The sequence below is a fragment of the Patagioenas fasciata genome, chromosome 1, assembly GCF_037038585.1.
Source record: "Patagioenas fasciata isolate bPatFas1 chromosome 1, bPatFas1.hap1, whole genome shotgun sequence".
Taxonomy (NCBI): domain Eukaryota; kingdom Metazoa; phylum Chordata; class Aves; order Columbiformes; family Columbidae; genus Patagioenas; species Patagioenas fasciata.
The window spans coordinates 56,869,983-56,893,111 of record NC_092520.1 but is presented as its reverse complement, the minus strand read 5'-3'; the positions used below and the strand labels follow the sequence as shown (position 1 = coordinate 56,893,111).

The following is a 23,129-nucleotide window of genomic DNA, read 5'->3' as shown; positions in this document are numbered from 1 at the left end:
AATATTGTACCTTGACACTGAAGAACTGAAGTACCAGAATAACTCCGCGGTTTTAATGGAAACATCTTTGACAACATCAAGAAAGACTGATTACAGATAAGAAATCCGGGAACCAGCATATGGTCTGGCTTAACTGGAAATCTCCATCAGTACTGAGCAGAAAAATCCTCTTCTAAAGGCTACAACAACCCTTATGCTGATAATAAAAGAAAGATGTGTCCATGGTATGCTGCTGCTGGTGGTCATAACATGACATGAGGCCTCTCTTTAAAGTGCGTAGCAACCCTAGACAGCAGTTCAATGAAAGCTGTGAAAGTAAATAAACATTTAGAAGTGTAGGAGTTAAACTCTAATTTTAAAATCTGAGTTAGTTGGTACAAACCCTTATGCATACATTGTTACTTTTGTTAAATGGAGCCTTCATTACCTCAGTTTAACAGAAACTATCTAAACCAAGTTCAGGCAAACCTAAATAATCTAAAACACATCCAGAGTAGCTACTCAGAAGTTCTGCATCAATTTCCTTTTAGGTTAAAAATAGCCCATTTTTTGTACTCCATTGAGTACAATTATGTGCAATTCTGCTCACATTAAATGAGTGACTCCCCAAAAGTTTTTACTAATATTCATGAGTAAGTTCTTAACGACTAACACTGAAGAAGGAATATTATCCCTGAAGCCTGAATTAAACTGATTGACTGATAAACTGAAAGAAGTGTCATAATTGTATTACGAGTCAGTGGAAAAGGCAGGAACTGAATTATCCTGTATCCTCGTGAACTCACATAGGAATTTATTTACATAGAACTACAGTCACCCTAGTTGGGGCTTAGCCAGGGCATGAGAGGTAACACCAATGAAGAAAAAAGAAGCTATATTTATGGAGCGTATCAATGCAGAAAAAGATGTAGTTGCCTATATTAATCCTGCAATACTTCCGCTGAGCATGAGAAATATAACTGGAAAAATGAGCTTTTAGAATTGCACCTGAATGGGTGGAAAGATCACAAAGCATTTACTTGGTCCTTCCTCCAGTTTCTGTTGGTGGGGGTTACAACAATTAAGCCTAAAACCCAGAGTTACATTGAAATCAATTACATCATTCTGGGAAGCAGGTTACACATGTAGTTTTATGAACAGTAACAAGCTGGAAGTTACTGAGAAACTTTCACTGAATCTTCCTGCCCTTCAACACATGATGTATCAAGATTTAGAGGTAAGGAATAAAACAGAATCTATCCTGCATATTTTTGCATTTTGAGCAACAGACACACACATATAAGTATGTGTTCTTTTTTACTAATATCATCATCAAAGTAGTTTATGGCATACCTGCTTAGTGGAAAAACACATTTCCTCTACCTGACGCTAAATAGTTGGTTTCAGAGATTCAAATTCAAGATGAATAAAATACATCATCTGATAAAAAATGACATTATCTTAACAATGTACACATTGAGTTTCATGGGGGATATCAGTGTTGCATAAATGAAGTAATTTCTAAATGTTTGTACATTTCTGTATATAAAATTTGGCATGCAGTTATATTGGACTGGGGGAAAAAAGGAAAAGAACTAAAAGCTGCTATTCAGAAATATCTGTGTGCACTGCCTGCATAATATTTGGAAGGACAGATTAGCTGTATCTGGGAAAAAGTCAGTCTCAGCCAGATGCAGAAAAACCACTCCATTATTCCTTTCAGGCATCGGGAGAATCTTAAAGAGGAGCTCAAATGAACCTACTCCAGCACATCACTGAATGGGTTAGCATGTTCGAAAATGCTGCGAAGGCCATCCACCAGTGGTACTGTTATACTTTGATTTTTCACGAGTACACAGAACTAGCAGCTTGTTTTAAATTAGAATACTGACGAAACACCATCAAAATGTAGCTTTTTATGCTTCTGCCTTTTAGGGCACATCTTCCTTGGACTGTAAGATTCAGTTCTAAGTTGTTTATTATCTACAAAACCTCCAGACTGTCTGCATATCTAATTGTTAGTGAGTATTTCCTTGCTTCCTCTATTCTTTTAGCACTTATTCCAACCACATCATTTGTTATGATTTGATGGCGATTAGCTCATCCTTGTTTTCTTTTCCTAACTGAACGGATTTGCCGACCAGAAAGGTTATGCTGACTATCTAGCTTGACCTCCATACCAGTATAAGCCAAAACATCTTATACCATGAACTTTGCTTTGAGTCTGTAATTCGAGGGATGACTTAGAGCCCAGGATTTAGAAAATATATTGAATCTTAATTTAGCATTTGGAAGGTAGCGTTTAGTCAGTGCTTCAGGATATTATACCAAACAACTCCTCTTGTGGCTAAAAGAAAAGGACCTTGTGCTTATTCTAAATTGGCCTAATTTCAGCTGCCAGTTACTACTTGCCATTATCATCTTACCTGACAGATTAAAGAGCCTTTTAACATTTGAAATTTTCTTCACTTGCAAATCCTAGTACATTATGATCAAGCTTTTATATAAACTAAACAGATGCTTCTTCAGTCTCTCATTGCAAGGCAGATTCTCCTGGCTTTTCCAGTTTGTCAATTACACCACAATTCCAGTAATAATTTGATTAATGCCATGTATAACAACATAATTACTACTGCTTAATATTCATCTGCTTCTACACCCAAGATTTGCACTGTAAGCATTAATCTTTTTTAAATTGTTCATAACCACACCATAACACCTTTATAATTTGACTTTAAAATATTCTTTATACTTCAATGCCTTCCACTCATCTGTAATAAAATAAACAGTTCAGTAAGTCCCACTCCACCCCTCCTCCCAGGAAAATCAGGCTCTGCTTTAGAAGTAACATCTCCCTATAAATATTTACAGCTGCAGCTATGTTATTAGTGATTATCTTAGGTTTTCTTTACAGAAGTTAATGAAGATTATGAATAGGAATGTAATAAAATCAAATGCTTGTTGCACATTGCTAAACACATCTCCATTTAATGATGATTTTCAAGATACAGCTACTTTGCAGATTTGCTATGTTTTCTTTTTGTTCAGATAAATGTATGTTGCAAGTTTGGTGTAAAAATATTTTTTAATAGAATATGGGCATTAAATAGAGTATGGCATGTCTTCACAGAAGCTCAAAATTACAGAGTTATGTTTGCCAGGTGAAATACTAATCCCATTAAACAATGAGCCTAAATTCCAGCAAATCCTGCTGATATTAGAAACTCAATAATTCTTTAATTCCTGCATGTGATTCTTACGTTTGACTTCCATGATTTTGCCATGTTGGTTTAGCTCTAATATCCTTTTTCTTGACATTTCTAATGGGCACCCAATCAGTTTCTATCTTTTATTTCTGAAAGGAACGCAGACAGGGTGGTTATCACCAGGAATGATTCAGATTTCTGTAAAATTCTGGGACATGACTTAGTTGGTCCTGAAAGTTTAAATGTTTTTACTTTTACCATTTGATATTTAGTATCCTTTCTAGATAAAGGCTAAACAAAATTTGCAATTATAGGTATAAAATATTACTGCATTACCTGTTTTTCTATTAAATAAATGCTTTTGTACATAACCATTGTAACTGAAAATTGTAATATTTCAAAGTAGCAGGGAAACCAGGCCATTGTCAAGACTTTTTCTTTCTTGATCCTGACATTTAAAAAAAATGTATCCTCCTTGTCCTTTAGGCAACCAGCCAAGACTTCATTCATATATTTAGTTACTATTATTCATTCTCATTGTTTCACAAGTGCTAACTTATAATTTCTGCTTATCAGCTTCCATATTTCTCCTTTCATTTTATACATATTTTAATTGTTGCTTTCATTTTCTTTAACTGAGTACGTTCCGCTGAAAAGAAACTTTGATGATTGTGGTAATGTAATCTTTTAGGTATCCTGCGAAGATGTCCTGAACAAACTACCATTTACCTATTTGATGTATTTTTCCTATGTATCTCTGCACATACAAGTATCATTCTGAGTCTTCTTCAGGCTTGAAACACTGTCCCTTTTCCAGCAAAGCAGCAAAATATATCTGACAAATATTTATATCTAGCAAATGTAGTTAAATTATGCTTTTTTACATTTAAGCAATCATAAATTCAGTAGATTAGTCATAATTCTTCTGTCAGAATTGTCAGAATTCAAAGCACCTGAGTGCTTTGAAAATAGAATACGATTTTATTTTAGAAAATGGTCATCTATTATTTATACAAAATCTAGGGCATGTTTACTTACAGAGGTTTGAAATCTAGACATACACTACAAATTGAGATAAAAAAAGAGATAATCCTAAGATATCCATTCTAGTTATTCTAGCTGAATGTTTACATAGCTGCTCATCTCATTCTGTACTCAGATAAGCTGTCTCACCAGTATCCAATTTCCTGATTTATCAGCCTAAGCATTGGTTCATGAACACACCATGCCTTCGACTTTTGAAATCAGGAACTCTAGGTAACTTTAACAAGCCTGACAAGTCTCCACCTCTGCACATTCTGTCCTTCCTAAAGATCTAAAGTAACATCATTAACACACGCTGTGACAGAGATCCTACTGAAAATACATAGGTCACAGATTTGAACAACCGAGCCTTAGATACTGGTCTGCAAAGCATAGTATCTGCAGAAAGATCCTTCACCAATAAAAGCTCTCTCAGTGTAAAGTACAGACTTGTGTACTTGGACATTTTATCCTCTATCTTTCTGAAAGCATTGCACCAATTATGCGGAATCTTGCTAGTTACAGATGTATTTGTGAAGCCTCCAAAAAAGCAGGCCCTTTCTCTGGCAGGCATTTCTTGAGTACATAGCCTCAGATATAACCACTTTATAACACATTTCTTTCCCCACCTTGTTCATTGCACTGAGTCGCTCTCTCCATCAGTGGTAAGCTGTATCCAGTTCAGTGCAGAAAAGTGGTTTTAGTTGATTAAAAACCTGCCTGGACGCCTTCCTGTGTAACCTCATCTAGGTGTTCCTGCTCTGGTGGGGATATTGGACTAGATGATCTTTCGAGGTCCCTTCTAATCCCTAACATTCTGTGATTCTGTGAAAAAGATGCCTAAAAAGATAACAGTGTGTAAGCCCTAATGGTCTAAAATGCTCCAGGCATTTATAGGTAGTTATGAGATGCCTAATACCTACCTACTTCTCTGAGTTTAAGGGTGCTACTAACCAGGCTCTCAGAAGGAATTTGTGGTAACTTTTATGGCAGCTGAGCACAGGCACATAGCTCTACCTACAAATATAAACTATTCACGAGAAGGAAACTGTACAAAGGGAAAAGCCTCAAAAACGACACTCCTTTAGGATGGACCGATATCATGAGCAGCGCTACTGAGAGGAAACATGCCTGTTCGGAACTGTGACCATCACAGCTACAGCACCCACTTCACAGAATGCTAGGGACTGGAAGGGACCTCAAAAGATCATCCAGTCCAATCCCCCTGCTGGAGCAGGAGCACCTAGATGAGGTTACACAGGAAGGTGTCCAGGCAGGTTTTGAATGTCTCCAGAGGAGGAGACTCCACAACACCCCTGGGCAGCTTGTTCCAGTGTCTGCCACCCTCACTGAGAAGAGGTTTCTTCTCAAATTTAAGCGGAACCTCCTGTGTTCCAGTTTGCACCCATTGCCCCTTGTCTTATCATTGGTTGTCACCGAGAAGAGTGACACCATCCTCGTGACACTCACCCTTTACATATTTATAAACATTACATCTCGGGGTTACACAGACCCACGCACGTACGTGTGCCTATACACAGGTACAAACACGGGCAGACGCCTCCGGTGCACAGCCGGGAAGGGAGGGCCCCGCCGCCCCGCACTGCAGCGCCCAGCCGCGCCGCTTGCGCCGGTTTGTCCCCAGCCCTCGGGAGGCGGCGGCGGCTGCTACACCCGGTGCTCCAGCCGCGCTTTGTCGCTGACTCCGTTACTGGGGGCCGAACAGAGCCGCGCTCACCGCCACGCCCCAGGGGACCCAAGAAAAGCACCGCCTGCCGTCCCCCACCCCAGGGCCCGCTGCCGCCGCGACTGAGGCGCTGCCGCCGCCGCCGCTCACCACATACCGCCCCGCCGAGGGCGGTGCCTGCCTGGCAAAGGCGGGAACTTCCGGCTCCAGCCAGCCCCACCCCTCACCTTGGCCTCGGCTCCGCGCTAAGCCAATGAGGGTTTGGAGGCGCAGCCGGGCAGGTAACTGGGAGCCCAATCAGAAAGGCGCCGCGGGAACAGGTGGGGGCGGGGCCTCGGCGTGCCGCGCGCGCGGCCCCGCCCCTTTGCCTCACTGGCGGCCGCGCCAATCGGCCCCCGCGGCGGCGCCCCGCTCCGCGCGGCTGTGTTTGGAGGCTCCGCGGGGGAGGGGCCACCTGCCCGGAGCGGCGCCGGCTGCGGCACCCGCCTGCGGGGCGCCCGTCCTGCCCGCCTCCCCACGGCCGCCCCCCGTCCTCCCCGCCCTCCCCGCCCCCAGCACAGCGTGAGGGGCCGCCCGGCGGCCGGGCCGTGAGGGCAGCGGGCGGCCCGGGCCGGAGGAGCACGGAGGCAGCCATGGCACTGGTGGCCCCGGAGACTCGGAAGTTCACGCGGGCGCTGAGCAAACCCGGCACAGCGGCGGAGCTGCGGCAGAGCGTCTCCGAGGTGGTGCGCGGCTCCGTCTTCCTGGTGAGCGCGGGGGTGGCCGGTCAGGGGCCCGGGCGAGGCTTCGGGCGGGGGGAGTCTACGCTGCGGCCTCTCGGGGCTGCGGGGAGGGCAGCGAGCGGTGTCCCGGGAGGAGGAGACGGGCCCTTTGATCCCTCCCGGGATGTCGGGGGGGGAATGTCGGCGCGGCCCCGTGCCGGGCTTGCGGCTCTTGGCCTCCCCCGGCGGCTGCCGCGGGCGGGGTGAGGTGCGGATGCGGCCGCAGGCGGGGCGGGGACGCTCCCAGCGGCAGCGGTGCGGAGGGCGCCATGGGGATGCGGCGCCCGGCGGGCACGGCTGGGCGCTCCCGCCCGCCCCGCCGCCAAGTTGTGGGACAGCCGGGGCGAGCGGAGCCCTGCGGGAAGCCGCGGCCCCCGCCTCGCTGGAACCTGGCTCGGTCCGGGCCGGGGGGCCTGAGGGCTCCTTTCTCCGCCACCTGTGGAGTGGGTGCAGCGGGCGCTTGGCCCTGTTTGGCTGAAGTGCTTTCGCGTGTGTGTGTAAATAATGGTGCGACAGCGGCTTTTCATCTTGTACGCGTTACAGCTAAAACATGTTTGTTGTTGTGTGTATCGCACAGAAGGGAAGATGAGTGCTGGCAAGTGCAGCGGGAATGTTTTAATATGTTGCTGTTTGTCCCTACTGTCTGCGCTGTGCTAGCACGTTGCTGCCGTTCTTGCCAGTTCACAATTGGACGCATATATTTAATTTAAACTGTTGAAGGTGAAGTTGTGTGAAGATGTTAGGTGGTGAACTGAGGCAGCTGGCCCGAGGGAGAGAAGTATGTTTCTTTGGCCCGGCTATACTCAGGTGACGACATCTTAAGCAGCCTCAGTGAGGTTTTTCCCAGCTGCTTTCTTGGGGCTCTTATTCGTGATATGCATTTGTTTTCTGTGTGGTTTTGTTATCTCCAAGGGGAATGCTTTAGTAAGCAGTTAACCCTTTGTAACTAGTGAGTTTTTGGTGCAGGGGTTCCTGGTACTGGAGGCTGATCTGTCATTTGTTTTTCACTCTTGCTAATGCTGAGTGTGGCTTTGTCTAACTTTTAAAAACTGCTTGTCAGAACAGTGTCTTGTCATAGCTTTGTGTTCTAAGAGTAACAAATGCTGGAGCTGTAATTCAAAGGCAAATACCTTTTTTTTTGGTAAAATGATGGCTCTAAAATTAAATTACTCTTTATTTAACTGTGGGTCGTGGAATATATAATATATATGACCTCATATGCGTAGTTCAGGGTCCACCTGAACACTGACAGCTTTTCACAAGACACTATAACATATACATGTAATGAGCATCCAATATATCTTAACACTTCTACAGGGATCATGTCTTTCCTGGAAAGAGTGGAAGAAGGATGTATATATTTTAGAGTGTTTTTCATATGGTGGGAGCATGAAAGGGATTTAAGTATTTCCATGAAACAAATAAATGTTTCTTTTGCAGTAATCTGCAACCCTGCCCTCACCTCATTCCCCTTTAGAAGTTTTTTTTCTTCATTCACTTATGAATAGTGTCATTTTTGACACCATTCTGTAGAATTTTAAGGAGGTGAAAGAAGCGATGGTGTGAAGTGGTGTGCTGGCTCAAGCCTCTGTTAGAAACCAAAAGTAGTGAATTACCATTCATGCTGACTTAATATACAGGTCAAGTTTGTCATCCTTTCCTGTTAGCTTGGTGCATGGAGCAAAATCCCCGTCTCTGTCCCATACAGTGTTGTCCTGAAGTTCACCTTCCTATTTCAGCCATGTTTTGCCCTTGTTGTTACGTCTGTCCTACTGTCATAAATGCTGTTCATTTTATCACTGAATTCCTATGTTCCTGCTCACACACTGTTTAAATCATTAAATGAATTGCAGGTTTTTTTACCTTTAGCTTTTTTTTCCTCCTTTGAATGTAGTGCAACTCTTTTTGTTGAGCATTGTGATGTGTGGAATGAAATTGTACTTCTTTTTAAGAGCTTAGGTGGGATAGTGTAAGTGTTTGGTGGTATGGTTTTTTTTGTTTGTTTGTGTGTTTGGTTTGTTTTGTGGGTTTTTTGGTGTGTTTTTGTTTGTTTGTTTTAATAGAAGACTTTTAAAAAATATTTACTTCTCTAAACCTGACAAGTTGTCGTGTTTCTTAGCTGTTGAAGTTTCTGGGCCTCATTATCTGAAAACGCCCTTAGGCTGACCTGGTGGACATAAGATTTCTTCCAGTATTATAATAGTTGAGGAATATTATATTCCGATGTGTGTCTTTAAAGAGAAGAAGACCCACTTTTTTTTTTCCTCAGCTGCCTCTCAAAACTCTCCGATAGAGCACCCTGTCAGGATCTTTTGAACTGCGTTGTCAGTGAAATGTCTTGCCTAAAACATTGTTTAACATTGGTAACTATTGTGATCTTACTGTTATCACTTGCTTATGAACAAATACTGAAGTTTTCCAATACTGAAAAAATACTGAAGCTGCTTTCCATTGGCTAGGCTTGCAGTGTAGAACCTGGAGGTAGGGAAGAGTGAATTCAAACTAGCAGTTCTTGGTGGATGATCTGTCCAGATATGTACAACCAAATATTGCTTCTGACTGTACATCTCTGCAGCAGAATGTACTGAGCAGTGATGCAAATCATCCAGTCATTACTTGCAGTAGCAGATAAAGTGAACTGCTAATACCTTTGAGGTTGTATAGATTCTTTAACTTATTATTGTTGCTAATGTTTAACAGTTCCATCCATTTTTACCGTGAACAATGTATTGCTGTAGTTTTAAAAAAAAGGCATTTGCCATATTTAAATGCGGTTTATTAGATCATATTTCTAAAACATACTTGTCTTTTCTGTTTTATAAATGTTCTTAGAATCACGCTGGGGAAAGAGGACTGACAACAGCATGTCAGTAGGATAGCATGGTGTGTCTTACATTTTTAGGTTGCTCTTCGTTGGAACTAAAAGTCAGAGATTTTTCAGCCAACTGACAGACTAAATAGCTTGGCTGAGTAGTAAAACAACATTAAGCAGATGTGGTTAGCCAAGCTAGTTTTCATCACAGAATGAAGCAAGCTATCGTGTCAGCATTTGACATCTCATGTATTCTTTCTGTTAGATTTACTTTGCAGTTTGGTTGGCTGAACTGAAAACTTCTTATTTGGCAATCAGCTTTTCACTGTGGAATAAGGCACATAACATATATCCTGATTATTTGGGTTCAGTTTTTGCTATTTTCTGCCTGACAGTAGCATCCTTGCTGAATATGATCTTGTGCATTGTTAATGTTGTTTTGACTTCAGACTATCCACACGACTTAATGTGATGCCTCTGGCCACCCAAATACATTTATGTCTGGGGGGGGAGACTATGGCAATGACAAGTCTGTCTCCTAAACCAGTGATCTTGCCAAGAGTAGTTTTAAATGCAATTTTAACATTACGCATAATTGGAAGCCGTTTCTTTAAGTGGTGGTGAGTTATCCAAAGGATGTTGTATGCAGATCAGAAGCACTGCTGGAGGGATGTGTGGTGTCTTGTTCAATTATATGTTAATGATAAATTATGTCAGTGACAAAACAATGCGTTCTACCCTTTATTAAATTAAGCTGTCACTTAAGGATAATAAGCAATTAAGTGAATGTCTGATGTACCAGATTTGGTCTACTTTTGTCTAACTGTCAATAAAATGCCTTTATCAAACATGCAGATGATTAAAATGTTCAAATATACTAAATAATACAGCAAAAATTGTTTCACCTATGTCAAAATTAACAATATGGAGATACTGGAAAACAGGATGAAATCTGAGTGACTCCCAGATTGCTCTATGCAGTTCTTCTTTTTTACTTGGACATGTAAAATAGGTTTGAGTATTTGAAGGCTGAAATTGTGATATCTTAATACAGTCTTGGACTTTATATGTTAACTTCAGGTACCTGGTGGAGCTCTTGAGTTCTAAAGTTCTTGCAGAAATTCAGCTTTTCAGATGTGGAGGAAAATCAGGATATCATAAAGACAATTCAGCCAGTCTCTGAATTGTTGAACTTCACTTGAGGGGAAAAAACCTGCTATTCAACTCCGAAGAAGTTAGTTTAGTTTATGGTGCCACTTACCTTTTCTAAAGGAAATAAAAATTAGTAGACAGTATGATCTTTTTGATAAAGGTCCTAACTGTATTTCAGCCAAGTGCATGTAAAAACCTTTTTAATTGGATCTGAAACACTAGTAAAAAGTTGTTATTTCTGGCAAGTCTGATATTGCTAAGAAGACTTACTGGGTATGATAGACATTTCTGTGGTTGTGAAGAATAGGAGGGTGGACTATAGCATTAAGGTGTCTATTAATAAATACCATTAAACTTATTTAAATTTTGAAGGTCAGTAAACCTCTTATTCAGAAAGGGAATATGGAGGGTGGGGGGAAATACAGGACAGCTGAATTTCTGTGTGAACAAAAATAACGTTTACCCATTCAACAACATTAGATCATTCTTCTTAGCTGCACCTATTTCCTTATTATTTTCTGGAACTTTTTCTATCCAGCTAGATAAGGACAATTATGTTAAAAATAGTTGCTTCTGATACAGCAAATGTCAGTTGTAGGGTGATGCTGGATTGGGCTTTCAGTTTAGGGTGGCAGTAGCTCTCAGGCAGCACAGAATACTATAGTATACCTTCTTTTTTCCCTCTTCCCCCTACTTATGCCCTTTAATACTCTACCAAGATCACATATTTATCTCAACGAAAGTAGAACTCATTGCACCTGAATTTAAACTTGGGAATTTCACAACCCTGTGATTATTTTTTCCTTTATTGAAGGTCTTGTGCAATAAACTGAAAACATATTTTTTATAAAACATATTTGTTTTATAACGTATATCCAGCTTAAAGTCACTTGGTTATGCTGCATTGTGCTTCTATGCAGATGTTTCAAAAAGGTCTGTAAGTACTCATTTTCAAAACTAGGCCTTTAATGTCAACTGTGTGTCCTGTTGCATGGGTATAGATGTTCAAGTTACTTCTAAGTATGTATAGTTATTGCACTGAGTGGTTGCTTGCATGTGAGTAATGTGTGCCTGAGGCATATGTGTGCCATCAGACATATGCATGTGTATGCAAACTCAACAATTTGTGAATTTGGCAGTTTCAGCAGATATTTGTATTTTTTCTGGTAAGTTTAAGGTTCTGCCAGATTTAAGCATGTTTGCTTTAAAAGTAGTAAGGAAAAATTACTGATAAGTCATTTAAGCAAGTAAGGGGAGTTCAGTTTTCCAGAGAGTGGGAAGCTTGAGTATATCCTTCTGAGAAATGTATTACCTATATTTGGTTTATTTAAGAATTTCTGTAACTGTTAGAGGTGATTTGGTGCTAGTGGCTCTTTATGGAGCCAGAGAAAGTATGTAACATGTTCAGTAGTAGTGCCTGGGAAGCTCTTGTTTAGATGTGCAATTTCTGATGGTGGGTGGAGAATATGCCTAGTGCAGTGGTCTTAAAAAAATTAGCATATATTAAAAGTATAATAAAACTTTCTTCCTTAGCTAACTTTTAGTTTTGACTTTGAAGCTGAGTGATCTCAAGTACTTCATTTGATGTAGATACGGAAAGCAAAACTCCTTCATGTGAAAGGGGATGACAATTTCATTCTTCCTTGTGCCTCTTAGGTTGTTTGTGTCCATGAATTATGCAAGGCAGAAAAGGCAAGTTGCAGAAGTAGTCAATGTATTTACACACTGCCTTTCTTTCTTTTTTTTTTTTTTTTTTGTTATTTTCTTAAAAAACTTATATCTAAAGATGAGAAGATGCTCAAATAATTCTGAGTAACTTACTTTAGTAAGTTACCTTAATTTAGAGGATAGGTTTGTGAAGAGATGCTTATATTTGGTCTTACTCCAGAGGCACTGATGTACTTAGTATCCTAAATTTAATAATCTATGGAACAGTGGTAGGTATCACATCATGAGAAAGCTATGGGATATTTTTTGTATTTTTTTTTCTTTCCTGTAAAGGTCCTTGAAGTTCTTTTCATGAGAATGAAAGTGAGCCTATATTGTCTCAGAAGAGAGACTTCCTGCAATATCAAAAAAACTCAACAACAATAACAACAAACCCCCAAAACCAAAACACAGCAGTCTTAGATGCCTTAACAGCCAACCTGGTTACGTTATGGACAAGATTTCTTGTACTAAGCAAGGCCAGAATTTCATTGGCACAATGGACTCTGCTTTGAAAAATGCTTATGAGATGTCTAAAGGTCTTTTGAGCAGAAGCCCTGAAGAGAGTTTTATGCAGAAAACCATTGTGCTGCACAAAGATTTTGTCACAGAAATCTGTAGCTGAGGTTGTCTTCTGCTATACTCCCATTGTGACTGGTTGAGAGCAATAGCAGCTTTGCTGCAGAAACATTAAGAAAAAAATATTAATCTGATTGCAGGGATGGGGGATGGGATTCTTTGCCAATGTAAGGATGAATTACTGTGTCTGTTAGAACACTTTGTCATCTCCTCATCTGTGCCCAGTGAATCAGAGATGAGAAGAGGAATGGGGAATCCAGATACTGTCTCCTGCATTTTCCGTGTCCAGAGTTTGCTGCCTGGTTTGGAGACTCAGGCAGTTAAAGTGAGAAGAAATGTCAATGAAGAAACTGAGAGCATTTGTTGAAAACTCTGTGTGAATCTGGCACCTGAGACTGGTGCAACTATCCACTCCACTCTGTGACTAGTGCTCTATTAAGGTAGTGGTGTTGCCTTGGGGCTGCTGGTAAATATCCATAATAATAATAATTTTTTAAAAAGGCAGCAGGAAAGATCTCTCCAAGGGATGTCGTGTGAAAGGGTGCCATGGTTCTCTCACACAGTCACAGAAGTAGCCTCTCGAGATCATCTGGTCCAACTCTTCTGTTCAGGCAAGGCCACCCAGAGCCGGTTGCTCAGGGTTTTGTCCAGACAGCTTTTGAGTATCACCAGAGACGGAGACTCCACAACCTCCCTGGGCAACCTGTTCCAGTGCTTGGTCACCCTCACAGTGAAAAAGTGTTTCCTAATATCCAGAGGGAACCTCCTGTGTTTCAGGTTGTGCCTGTTGCCTCTGGTTCTGTCACTGAGCAGAGCCTGTGTCCCTTGTCTTTACACCCTCCTTTTAGGTATTTATATACGTGGATGAGACGCCCCTGAGCCTTCTCTGCTCCAGGCTGAACAGTCCCAGCTCTCTCAGCCTCTTCTTACAGGAGAGACGCTACAGTCCCTTCATCGTCTTTGTGGCCCTTCACTGTACTCTCTCCACTATGTCCATGGCTCTCTTGTGTGTGGGAGCCCAGAACTGGACTGTTTTGCATGCTTGTTCTGTAAGGAGTTAGTTGCTTTTTAAGAACAAAGTAATCTTAGCTCTGTGTGCTGAGGAAGCAAGCAGATTGCAGGCTGATTCAGACTGAAGAACTTGGTGGTGTCAGTGTAAATCGAGGCCTTATCTGGAATGATAGTTTTAAGCCTCTGGACCCAGGCCAAGCTTTGGTTTGGGGTTCCCTCTGAATAAAAAGGCCCATTCTCATTAAAGGACCAGCTAGAATTTCTTTCTGCTCACCAGCTGAAGGAAAAGATGTCAAGTAGTTTAAGGAGGAAATTTGTTATTCAGCCCCTGGAATTCTTGTGTCAAAAAAGAACATGAAAGTTTTGGATCACTTTTCTATCTTGACACAACAAGGAGGAAGAAATAATTCAGTCGAGACTGAGCATTGTTCGAAAAATCTGATTCACAGGATTTCTATGGAAAAGCTAAATGTAAAGTAGACCTTTTTATGTACAGTATTGTCAATGCCAGTAGTTCTGGAAGAAATGTCAGCTTTAGAATCCTGAGCAAATCAAGTAAACATGGTTTAGACTGGCTTTTTTTTCCCAACTGCTTTTGTAGTACTCTTGGAAAGTTTCTTCTAGTGATGATTCTAGGAAAGAATACTAGAAATTAAAAAATATGGGACACTAAATCAACAAAACTGTTCACTTTTCAAAATTATACCTTGCTTTTCTAAACTTGTTTGAAATTTTCAGGGATGAAAGAGTGTGTGCAAAACCAATGTTACAGTCCCTACAAGTTAAAATCAAACAGTCCCTTTTGAAGTTTCTTCTACTAAGAAACATAGCTGTTTATGCAATGGGACTATCAAGTGACCTCACCTAAAATTAACTAAGCAACCAAAATAAGCCTTAAAACTCAACCCTTCTCCAAACACAAACAAAACAAGAAAAACAATTCCAACCCCCCACAGACTATATATATACGAAAGGGTAAATATTTATTTTTAGTCACAACAAAGGTGAGAAGGGCTAATGGCAATCCAGAGCTGCTAGAATGCTGAGAAGCCTGTAATACAGATCCATTAGTGTCAATAAATAATCCTTAGCTGCTGCTTTCTGTACTTCTGGGTGCTCTTTGATACTCAGGTGTAGCTATTGGCTTTAAAAGAGAGAGCATGTTGACAGATACTGATCTAGGTTTGGAAATTTGAGGCACAGACTAAACTGCTCTTCCTACTGCCAGGTACTCTGTGGATGGGAAGGAGCTATTTGGTGAATTCAGAGATAAGACAGGGTTTTATGTTTTTAGTGCGATAAAATTAATCCCTCAACAAAGAGTGACTACACATTATACTCAGAATAGGCAATGCTTTTATAATTTTAAGTAGAGAAAGCATTTAAGTATTTGGTTACATTAGTTCAGAATGTAATACATTGCATTTTTTGTGTTACATAAGTGAAATGTAGTTGGTTTTGGGAACCTGGAATTCAATGTACATGAGTTTGTAGACATTTCATTTGGTATCAGCTTGCGAGTCCAGAGTATGCATTGCCTTTGAATGCTTGTGCTTTGATCTCAAGAGATATGAGCTTGCTACCTTACTGGTTGCCGAAGGTATGGCTGCCCTTCACGTGCTGAAGGGGGTACTGCAACATACAGGAATAAGAAAAATAGAAGCTCCACAGAAAGATCTGAGTGTTTTCAGTGGGAGAGGCAAAGGCTAGTAAGATAGCTCCTGGTCTCATTGTAACAGCTTTGTGAAGAAATCAAAAGTCAAATGGAAATGCTATTTAGCATTCTGCATATTAACATAAAGAAAAGAGATTTTAGTTTTAAGGTGATGGAAAGGTAGCACAGTGGGTTTGACCCTGGTGAGATGCCAGGTACCCATCAAAGCTCTGTCACTCCCCTTCTCACCTGGACAGGGGAGAGAAAACATAACAAAAGGCTTGTGGGTTGAGATAAGGACATGGAGATCCTTCACCAATTACTGTAATGGGCAAAATGGGGAAAATTAATTTGTTACCAATCAAATCAGAGCAGGCTGCAATTCTACAGAAACTGCTCCAGCATGGGTCCTGCATGAAGTCACAAGTGCTGCCAGCAAACCTGTTCCAGCCTGGGCTCCTCTCTCCATGGGGCCACAGGTCCTGCCAGGAGCCTGCTCCAGTGTGGGCTTCCCTCAGGGTCACAGCCTCCTCTGGGCATCCACCTGCTATGGTGTGGGGTTCTCCACAGGCTGCAGGTGGATCTCTGCTCCACCATGGGCCTCCATGGGCTGCAGGGAGACAGGTGGCCTCACCATGGGCTGCACTGCGGACTGCAGGGTAATCTCTGCTGTGGTGCCTGGAGCATCTCCTGCCCCTCCTTCTTCACTGACCTTGGTGCATGCAGAGTTGTTTCTCTCACATGTTCTCACTCCTCTCTCCCAGCTGCTGTTTCTCAGCAGTTTTTCCTCTTGTTAACTATGTTATCCCAGAGGTGCTACCACAGTTGCTGATGGGCTCAGCCTTGGCCAGCAGCAGGACCATCTTAGAGTTAGTTGGCATTGGCTCTATTGGATGTGGGGGAAGCTTCTAGCAGCTTCTCACAAAAGCCACCCCTGTAGCCGCCGCTACCAAAACCTTGCCATGCAAACCCAGTACAGGTCATCATCGATTTTCTAGTTTGATGGCACTGCCAATGCTATATGTTGTGCTCTTTGTTCTTTAATGTTGCATAATGGTCTTGATATCCTTTGGTTTTAGAAGTACTGTTCCTCCCCAGGGTGCTGATACTGGCAGAGAATACACTTGCACTTCACTTGATGCCTTTCTAGGCTTGTTTGTAGGCATGGTTTTAAGTGACTACAGCCAGGCAATAGAATAATGCAGAATTGAAGCTTTGTGGCAAGAAGACTGAAAGTCACTGAATCTGGGCCATTCCTCTCTTGTTCCAGTGCAGTGATAAATGGTATTTCAGACTGCTTTCTGCCAGGCATATTCCCACCTGCTTGCAGTGGCACTAGTACCTCTGTAGTGTAATGTGATCTGATTTAGTAGGTGGTTTAGCTGAAAATGATAGTATTAATAGTACGTTTGTCTTTAAAAATGTTCAAGGAGGCTTCACTCTTACTGTTTCCTGGTCCATGGAGGATTTTAAATTCATGTTGGACCTGAAACGTCAATGAGTTTAAAAAGAACACTCAGGTTAATGAAAAGATGACACATCATAATTATTTCAAGGATGCTATTCTAATTTCCTTCAGAAATTATATTGGGATTGTTGCTTGCCAGGCTTGTTATCACCTTGGAGTTATATTCTTGGTATTGTATATGGCCGTAGATGGCCCAAGAATGTTTTATATTAATTTCTTCCCAGCCAGAGTGTACAGTGTGATCCAGTAAGTTTTTCCGTCTGTGAAAGATGAGAGTTCTAATAGGAAAAAAAAAATATATCCTACTGTATCCAGCCTTGCCAGTGAAGTTCAAGAGACAATACTTCCAACATATTTTGGCAGCTAATGGTCTGCTGGAGGGGAAGTTGGAACTTGTTCCTCACTGAACTAGGAACAAAGGGAAGGAGAAAAACCTGAATCTGAATAACCTCCATAGAGGGATCAAAAGTATAAAAGGATGTCTGAGCCCTGAAGTTTCTGCTACTCTTCACTGAACACGGTAAAGTTGCTCAAAAACTGGGGTTTAACTTTTTTTTTTCCCCACTTATTTACTGTTCTGTTGAGCATTATTTGTTCTGGCATGGTTTCGTCAGTGTTTCTGAAAACAATATCTTATAAATCTTACTTGTTCTGTAATGCTCTAATAATAATGGATTTATTTTGTGGTTATTTTATCAGCTTTTAAGACCCCAGAATAAACACTTCAGCTTCAGAAAACTGAAAGTTATGTGACCACTAGGTGGAGACCAGTGAGCATATTTCAGTGCTAGAAATACTATGTTATGGCTTGAAATCTGAAACAGTTAAAAAGGCTAGGTGTTTTGTGTCTTGCACTTAAGAACAGATGTTCATTTATTCAGTTTAGATTGACTTGGACATCTTCTTAAAGTTCTTCAGATTGTTCTTGGTATGTCTATCCTCAAGATGTACTTCAGTTAAGTTTGAACTTATCGTACATGCTTTATGAGCAGCTCCCAGTGTTCATGTGTGGATGAAAATGTATTGTTATTCAAGTCAGAGTGGATTTGCGAGAAGACTGACCTGTCTACAGCTCTCAACCGCGTGACCTAAAACTATTAGCTGAGATATTTACTGTTTTGTAACTGATAGGGTTTTAAATTTGTGTCCATCTCTCCCATCAGTGCATACATAATACTGTGTATGTAAGATTAATATCTCTGGAGTAGTATTTCTTGGGTTGCAACATTTATGCCTCCTTCCCACTTCTCTAAATGTATAAAAGACATAATAGACACAAACATTCCCTTGTTTGTTCATTAAAATAAAAGTGCTATGTTAGCTAGCTGTGACAGCTTCCTTGACTAGATAGGACAGAACTAATCTTGCTCAAATTTTCATAAGCATTATTTTTTATTTTTGTTATGATATTTGACGTTAGGGGAGTCTCATGTGAATGATAAACTGCCTTGGGTCTTCAGCCTGATGGAATACTTAGTGTTTTTAATGTCGCAGTAGTTTTTTGTTTCCATTGGGTACAAATCCCTCCTTGGCAAATCTCCGCCTTGCGGAGTGTGCAGATTCTTGGTCAAAATCACATGGGAATCCAAACATGCTATTTGTAAGACTACCTCCTGGACTAATCATACTGGCTTTCTCCTGAAGGGTGGAATTCTCTTGGATCTTTCCTCTTTCTCTGTGGTTAGTGTGTGGCTACCCAGTGTAATGCCACAGAATCATGGAAAAAATACAAGTTGAAAGGAAAATCTCTGGAAGTTGCCTAGTGCAAATCCCCTGATCAAAGTGGGTCTGGTTAGAGCAGGTTGTTTAGAGACTATGCCAATCTGGTTTTAGTATCCACAAAGATGGAAATACTTCAGTAGCTGACAAGCATCATGGTTGCGGGAAAAAAAAAAATCGTTTTATGCAAATGGAATATTTTGTGCCTGTTGTCCTATGCCTATACCTTCAAGAAGAGTCTGGCTTTATCCTCTCTACCTTCCTGTAAGGTAGCTGCAAACAGCAATAAGATCTTCTAGCCTTTACTTAATGCTAAGCCATTCAAGGTCTTTTAGATTCTTCTCATACATTGTATGCTGCATTCCCTAAACCATCATGATGGCTTCCCCATTAGACTCGGTCCAATTTGTCAGTATCTTTCTTGCACTGAGAAGCCTGCTCAGCATGTTAATCTTGTTGTTAAGAGAATGTCATCATTATCACTCACTCATTCAGACCACACCTGCCTAATCTAGCTACACGGATGCTAGGGAGACAGTGTCAGAAGTCTTGTTTTACTAACATTCAATGCCTACTGCTCTCTCTATGTCCACAAAGCCAGCCATCTCATTACAGAAGGCAACCAGGTTGGTCAAGCATAATTTGTGTTTGGGAAATTCATGTTGTCTTCTTGGAACTACTCTCTCATTCTTTATATGTCTGGAAATAGCTTCCAGGAGGGTTTGTGTCATAATTTTCCTGGACTGGAGTGAATCTGACTAGCCTGTTATTCCCTCTATCCTCCTTCTTGTTATTCTGGAAAGTGGATATGAAGGTTACTGAAAATAATACATACCCAAGTAGACACTCTGCAATAGTTTTGACAAATCAGGTGCTTAAGAGTTTAATCCTTAAGACAACTTGCCGTTGTGGCCACAAAGCAGCATTTGACTCAGTTTTTTCTTGCCGAAGAAACATGAGTTCTTAAAGAGAATTACCTGACAAAGGTGGTCTTTGAAATTTGTATGAAACAGCCATTGCAGAAACAGTCTTTGCAGCAGGAACCAGAACATGAACATCTCATTCTTCCTCTCCTTCAGGAACATCCCTAGTAAATATAAACTGTTGTATAGACACTTCTTTTTTCTCTTGCAGGGTTATTGGATCTTCATTCCTGCAGCATAGCTTTATCAGGCAAAAGCGAGTACATTGGCTTTGATATACTGTCATCTCGTTAAGGCCCTCCATAGACGGATAACTGATGTTGGTTTCAATGTCTTTGAGCTGAGGAGGCTTTGGCCCATATCTCTTGCATTCTGAGCTGCCAGATGGAAGGTGGTGCTCCACCTACAGATGCTGTCATGTTTTGGGAAAAGCTGAATTCAGTCAGGATGTGTTAAGATCTCTAAGGAACCAGATGTTCACTCTTGTCAAGATGGCAGCGTTTTGGGCATGTTTAATATCAAGGGCAATTTTGTAGGTAAAAATGTAAGTACCTACATCTAATGGTTTAAGAGATTAAGCATATTTTTGCAGCTCTTATGCTAGGACCTAGGTGCTTGAATCCTGCCTGAATTACGTTCTCCTACAAATATGGGCCTGTGTCTTTATGAAACGCTTTGGTATAGTGATGGTATGTCTGAAGACAGAATGTCCACGTTGTTTTGCAGTAACACATTCAATTGAAAAGTCTCTCTAGTTTGATCTGTATCGTCTCAAGTGTTCAATTTCTGTCTAGAAGCCTCTAAGTTCTCATTTTGTTAATGAGACTTTTATCTGGAGATTTTAAATTAACCCAAGCAATTATTCTCTGTGTTGATTTGAAGTCCTTCAGGTCCCAAGTGAAAAGTGATTATTAGGCGTCTATTGTAATCAGAGTGGGGTTGGTGGTTAGAGCCTTAAAGCAGTTGTGTAACTGTAGTATTAAAGAGTTCCCAACATTTTTTTGGAGTGGAGCTACAGCAGTTTCTTTATTACCTGTCCAAGAGAGCAGGTCTCAAGAAGATATGCTTGTGAACAACTTGGAGCTAACACAGCTAATTAATCTTTTTGTCTTTGGGAATCTCATAGTGCAGTCAGTACAGATTCAATGTACTATATAGCAAGGAGGAACTTGTTGCTCCCAATATAAACAGGCAATTTGGCTTAGAGATGTAATATTTGTAATATATAATGACTGAACTTCATAAGAGACCTTTTCATAACCCAGGAACAGCTAAAGGCAGTTTGCAATGTCTAGCTTGCTGCTCATATTATGTAAAGTTCAGGCTTGTTCATGTGTTGATTTTTTTTTTTTCTTTTGGTTCTGTTTTTTACTATTAGATTAATACTTTTACCTAGCTTAGGCTGACCCTGAGTTCTCTTCAGTTGGTAGAGAAAGTTCTGTAAGACCTTTACATTAATTTTTCCAGCTTCCTGTTTCACTTTGAGATGTAATACCCTAATGGATAATAACCCATTGTGTCACATTTCTGGATGTTTGCTGCTTGTGCAGTGTGATTGCTCATTAGGATTGCAGGAATCTCCTAGTGAAGCTGGAAACTTACACTTCACACCAAATTAATGTATTGGTAAAATCTGCTTGTTGGCAGTCTGCTTTACATTGCATATTATTCAGATTTAGTGTAGTATTAATATTTAAGTATCTAGTCAAGCTCTTCCTCGCTGTGATTTCCTCTCACCCCTTACATCTTCATATTTATCTCCCTTTGTTGTTACCACTGTGTTGATCCAGGTTGGTTTCAGTTGCCTTTTCTAAAATAGCGTAGAAGCATGATGGTACATTTATTCAATATATAGTTGGAATTAAATTGCTCTTAATTGGTTTTGAGTTAGAACATGTCTTATGGTCACTTCCAACCTGAATTAGTCCATAATTCTGTCATCTGTTTGTCTTTCCAAATGAAATATTTTTGTCTTCCTGTTTCTCCACATCCTACCTAGCCCTTCAGAAGTGAGTTAATTTTCTAGGCTTTTGAAGGAACTGTCTAGTGCATGATAATTTGTTGTGAACTGACCTATTTTTCTTCAACTTTCTTAAGGCATGAACCGTTTTTTCTACTTTTTGCTGAAATTGTGTGAAACAACCCCCTAAACAGTCCTTTCTTTTAACGAACTCTTAACTTTTGATATCACATTTGGAACCTGAACTTTTGTCAGGTCTTTGTAATCCTACATTCCAGATGGGAATGAAGTGGGCTTCTGCACTATAAAGAGTTAAGTGCATTTTTGAGGAGTGGCTTCTATGATAATTCCATGACTGTTTTCCCTCACATGTTTGCAGGAGTGTCTTTATCTAACCGTCTTGAATAGAACAGAGCATTTCCCTCACTGATCTGCCTGTCTTTGAAGAGGGTAGGGTCAGTGGAGAAACAGAAGGTGGTACAGAAACATCACTGTGAAGGCTCATGGTTATGTATGATGTATCTTTGCCCTTCCGAGCAGAATTTATGCCCAATTCTTCTCCCATATCTTCTTTATTCTCCCCCTCACAAAAAGCTGCTCCTTATTAACAAACTACCTTAACATAATGTTTATTTCTTACAATATGTGGAATGTGCTCACTGCTGCTTTTGAGGATATGGGACTGGCGGGAACTACTTGGATCTCTGTCAAATATTGATTTATTCTTTTTTTTAATCAGTGTGTCTGCATGTTATTATGTTCTATTTAGGTTAGAAACATAATGGGAAGCATACTGAGATGTATTAACTAGGCAGATGTTAGGGAAAAATGCTAATAAATCTTAAATATTTCTTCTGAATGTGTCATTATAACATGCAAGTATTTCCTTGAGATAAGTTAATTTGAATGGAGGAAAATCTGTAGCTGACATCATTAATCTGTTTATTCCATCCCTTCATGCTTCACTTATGTCCTTTTAATTTAGCTTGTTTTAACTCCATTGCAACAATTTTGAGTTTGCAAGTTCACTTGTTTGTCCCGTTTTACAATTTGGTAAGTAAATGAGTAAATACATCTCAGTGCTTTCAGTTTAACTGACATATAAAACCAGCCTGTGATTTCTGCCAGGGTTATTGATACTGTTCTGATGTGGATTGGGACAGTTCCTTTTTACAAATTCCTTGCCTTTAAAAGTAGTTTAAAAAATTTAACACTTCTCAGTGGCAGTTAAAGAGATTTACATACTTGTACAATAGGTGTCAGTACTTTACGTGGAGTACAACCCTGTAGTGATAAATTCAATCAGTACAGGTATGATTCAGTATAAACCCAAGAAATTTATCTGTTTAAAATTTCATTCAGTATTTCTGTTTTAGATGTGGATGTTGATCTGAACTGGATACTCAGTCAGTTGTGTTCTTTTTTCCCACCTTTTTTATGACTATTGACTATTTGCAACCAAAGACTACATAAAGTCCGTTTCTGGCA

The 23,129-nt window shown here is 40.6% G+C and overlaps 1 protein-coding gene across 3 annotated transcripts in view; it reads left to right on the top strand.

Annotated features, from left to right (window-relative positions):
- Nucleotides 1-6,159: 6,159 nt before the first annotated feature.
- Nucleotides 6,160-23,129, top strand: part of DOCK9 (dedicator of cytokinesis 9) — a 125,091-nt gene continuing 108,121 nt past the window's right edge. For 2 of the 3 annotated variants that reach the window (XM_065829727.2, XM_065829726.2), the window contains exon 1: nucleotides 6,350-6,641. In XM_065829727.2, coding sequence (XP_065685799.2) covers nucleotides 6,528-6,641 — 114 coding nt within the window. In that variant the 5' untranslated portion in view covers nucleotides 6,350-6,527. Of the gene's footprint in view, nucleotides 6,642-23,129 lie in introns of all 3 variants that reach the window. The other variant, XM_065829721.2, reaches the window with a different exon arrangement.